The following is a 4,196-nucleotide window of genomic DNA, read 5'->3' as shown; positions in this document are numbered from 1 at the left end:
GGTTTAATATCCAGAATATACAGAGAACTCTTACAACTCACTAATATAAGACAACACAATTAAAATATGAATAGATAGTCCCACAAAGAAGACAGAGAGATGGCCAATAGCCCATGAAAAGATGCTTAATGTTATTAAATTAAAATCAGAATGAAATACCACTTTACTCTCACTGGCATGACTATATTTTACAGATAATAATAAGTGGTGGTGAGGATGTAGAGGCATTGGAACTCCTATGCACTGCTGGTGGGAATGAAAAATGGTGCAGCCACTTTGGAAAACAGTCTGTCAGTTCCTTAAATGGCTAAACTGGAATCCGCAATTCCACTGCTGGATATACATCCAAGAGAAATGAAAATATATCCATACCAATGCTTGCAACTGAATGCTTCTAGCAGCATTATCCACAATAGAACTAGCAAATGAATTCAGCAAAGTTGCAGGATACAAGAGAAGTGCACAGATGTCAGTTTTTCAAGATGTCGATACTGCCAGAGATCCCACTTCACACCCACGAGGGTGGCTAGTATTTAAAAAAACAAAACTAACTAACATATGTTGGTGAGGGTGTGGAGAAATAGGAACCCTCGTGCGTTGTTTGTGGGACTGTGGGATGGTGCGGCCCCTGTGGGAAACAGTCTGGAGATTCCTCAGAAAATTAAACATAGAATGACTATAAGACCTGGCAACTCCACTCCTAGATATATACCCAAAGTATCGAAAGCAGATATTTGCACATCAATGTTCCTAGAAGCATTATTCACGACTGCCAGAATATGGAAGCAACCCAAGTTTTCACCAACAGATGAGTGGGTAACAGCATATGGTAGAGCTGTACGATGGAATATTAACCAGTTTCATCAAAGCAAGTGAAGTGCTGGCCCGTGCTAGAACATGCATGAACCCGGAAGACCTCATTGTGAGTGACACAAGCAAAAGCAAAATGACAAACACTGCATGGTTTCTCTTCTGTAAAACATTTATAATAAGCAAATTTATAGAGACAGAATGCAGAGGAGTACTCACCAGAGATGGTGGGAGGGTGGACTGAGGAGGGAAATTATTGCTAAATGAATGAGTTTTGCTTTAAGATGATGAAAATAATCTGGAAATAAGGAAAAGTGACATTAACGGACTTAATGTCAAAGAATTGTCCACTTAAAATGGTTAAGATTATTTTGTGTTACATTTATCTTCCACAATGCTTAATTCTTAAAGAAATGAAGTTCTGATAGATGCGACAACATGAATGAACCTAAAAAATCATTATGCTGAGTGAAAGAAGCTAGTCACAAAAGATCACACATTTTAAGATTCCATTTATATGAAATGTCCAGAACACCCAAACTTACAGAGACAGAAAGTAGATTAGCAGTTGCCAGGGTCTGGGAAAAGAAGGAATGGGTGAAAGTTAATAGATGTGGATTTCTTTTTTGGGTGATGAAAATGTTCTAAAATTGACTGTACGCTTTAAATGGAGGAATTATATGGTATGTGAATTACATCTCAATAAAGATGTCACAAAAAATTTTAATTAAGATTAAGACACATAGCCAAGAAGGAAGAAGGAAGAAAATGTTTAACACTCGTTGAGCACCTACCATGAAATGGTGTGGTCACACATGGATATCTACAGCAATCTCACAGATGGGTATAACCCCATTGTACAGATGAGGAGACAGGTATCCTCCATGGAACCCAAACACCACCTCACTGGCTGCTCAAGAACTAGAAGGATGGGGTTTGCTGAGGAAGGTCTTCTTCATGGTGATCTTCAGCTCCTGGTTCCTGAGGCTGAAGATGATGGGGCTAAGGAAGGGCGTGAGGACTGTGTAAGTGGTGCCCATGAGGGTGTCTCCTTCCAGAGACTGGGGGCCCTTGGGCTTGAGGTAGATGACAGAGGCGAAGCCGTAGTGCACGACGACCACAGTGAGGTGGGACGCGCAGGTGGAGAAGGCTTTTTGCCGACCCTCAGCAGATGGGATCCTCACGAGGGTGGTCACGATGAAGGCATAGGAGAGGAGGATGAGGATGAAGCAGCCCAGCAGGGCTGTGATGCACACCAGACCCACGCCCAGGGACACGACCGGAAAATCATCTCCACAGGCCAGCTTCAGGAGTGGGGGCACGTGGCAGAAAAAATGGTGGACCTCATGGGACTTGCAGAAGGTGAGGTGGAAAACGGACGTGGTCACCACCAGCCCCATGACTGAGCCTCCTACCCAGGACCAGGCCACCAGGCAGGCACAGCCTCGGGGACTCATGAGCACGTGGTAGTGCAGGGGGTGGCAGATGGCCACGTAGCGGTCATAGCCCATGACGGTGAGCAGGAAGGAGTGGGTGAAGCCAAACGTGAAGGAGAAGAACATCTGGCTGGCACAGGCCAGGAAGGTGATGGAGTGCCGTGAGAAGAGCAGGTCAGCCAGCATGCGCGGGATGATGGTGAAGGTGTAGAGGACCTCGGAGGTGGACAGGGCGCAGAGGAAGAGGTACATGGGCGTGTGGAGGCTGCGCTCACTCCAGATGGTGACCATGATGAGCAGGTTGCCCAGCAGTGTGACCAGGTACATCAGCAGGAAGAGCAGGAAGAAGGCGGGCAGCAGCTGCCACGGGAAGGTGGAGAAGCCGACGAGGGTGAACTCAGGCAATGCAGAGCGATTGGCCCCCTGCATGGGTTCTGTGCCTGGGAGGGGGTGGGACAGGGAGAGGTCAGCCTCTGCATGGGGGAAGTTCACCAGCTCCCACCATCCCAGGACCATAGAAGGGCTGCTGCTGAAAAATGATGACCTCTAGCATTCATTGAGCTCCCTCTCTCTGCCTCTTGTAATTTAATTCTCTCATCAACCTAGAGAGGAAGATGCATTTCTTTTTTAGCAAAAGAAAAGAAAACAAAGATGAAGCAAGTATGTCAAAGCACCAAGAACTGTTAAATAGAGTTGATGTACACATAAGCATTTGTTATGTTCTTTCTACTTTTCTTTGTCTCAAAAGTCTTGTAAGATATAGTAAAATATAAAAAGATAAGAAACTTTGGATCCTATAGTTTATTTTTGTATGTTTATTAAAGATTTACAGAAAAAATTTCTAGAATGTCCAGAGTTCCTGTCAATTACCACTACCCTCATTCACATTTTTTGAATTACCCACAATTACCCACAATTATTGAATTAATATCTTGCTTTAGTGTTTCAGTTTGCTGAAGCTGATGAGATGCTATATACTAGAAATGAACAGGTTTCTAACAATGGGGATACATTTGCTTACAAATTTATAGTTCTAGGCATAATTTGGAAAATGTCCAAATTATGGCATCAAGGAGATGATATCTTCTCCGAAGATAGGCTTCTGCCATTGAGGGTTCCTCAGTCAGATAGCAAGATACGTGACCAGTGTCTGCTAGCCTTTTGCTCCTGGATTTCATTGTTTTCAGCTCATGGTACCAGTGACCTCTTCTCTGAGATTCTATGAGTCCTCTCTTAGCATCTCTGTAACTTTTTTCTGTGTGGCTTCCTCTGTCATTTATCCTCTCAGAACAGAATCCAGCAAAAAGATTAAGACCCTCCTTGAAAGGGCTGGATCACATATCAATTGAAATAACCTAATCAAAAGGTCCCACCCATAATAGGTGTGTCCCAGAGGGATGGGTTAAAAGAACATTGCCTTTCCTGGGGACCCTAACTGCTTCCAAACTATTGCAATTAGTGGGATTCATTTGTTACAATGGATGAACTAGTATTGGTATATTATTAGTAACATAAGTTCAAAGTTTACACGTGAGTTCACTGTGTATACCATTCTATGGCTATCGACAAATGCAAAATGTCATTTATCCACCATTACAGTATCAGATAGAAAAGTTTCACTATCCTAAAATGCCCCGTTCCCCACCTATTCATACACCTGATCTCTTTATTGTCTCCATAGTTTTGCCTTTTTCCAATGTCATATAGTTGGAACCAAACAGTATGTAGCCTTTTCAGATTGGCTTCTTTCATTTAACAACATGCATTTAAGTCTCTTCCACATATTTTCATGGCTTGAGATTTCATTTCTTGTAATCACAGAATATTCCATATATGATTGAGCTACAGTTTGTTTATCGATTCAGCTGTTGAAACAGGAAGTTACCGTTTTCATTGTGCATAACTGAAAAGGAATATTGGGGTGCAGTGACGTCAAGCAGCTTGGTCAAG

General features: G+C 42.9%; 1 protein-coding gene across 1 annotated transcript; it reads right to left on the bottom strand.

The window, feature by feature from the left end:
- Positions 1–1,724: 1,724 nt before the first annotated feature.
- Positions 1,725–2,675, bottom strand: LOC143649705 (olfactory receptor 10H1-like). Its single transcript, XM_077119632.1, has one exon. The coding sequence runs from the start codon at positions 2,673–2,675 to the stop codon at positions 1,725–1,727; it is 951 nt and encodes a 316-aa protein (XP_076975747.1).
- Between the last annotated feature and the right edge of the window lie 1,521 nt (positions 2,676–4,196).

Source organism: Tamandua tetradactyla, chromosome 11, assembly GCF_023851605.1.
Source record: "Tamandua tetradactyla isolate mTamTet1 chromosome 11, mTamTet1.pri, whole genome shotgun sequence".
Classification (NCBI taxonomy): domain Eukaryota; kingdom Metazoa; phylum Chordata; class Mammalia; order Pilosa; family Myrmecophagidae; genus Tamandua; species Tamandua tetradactyla.
Note: the sequence above shows the minus strand (reverse complement) of the source record. Positions and strands in the feature narration are given on the sequence as shown.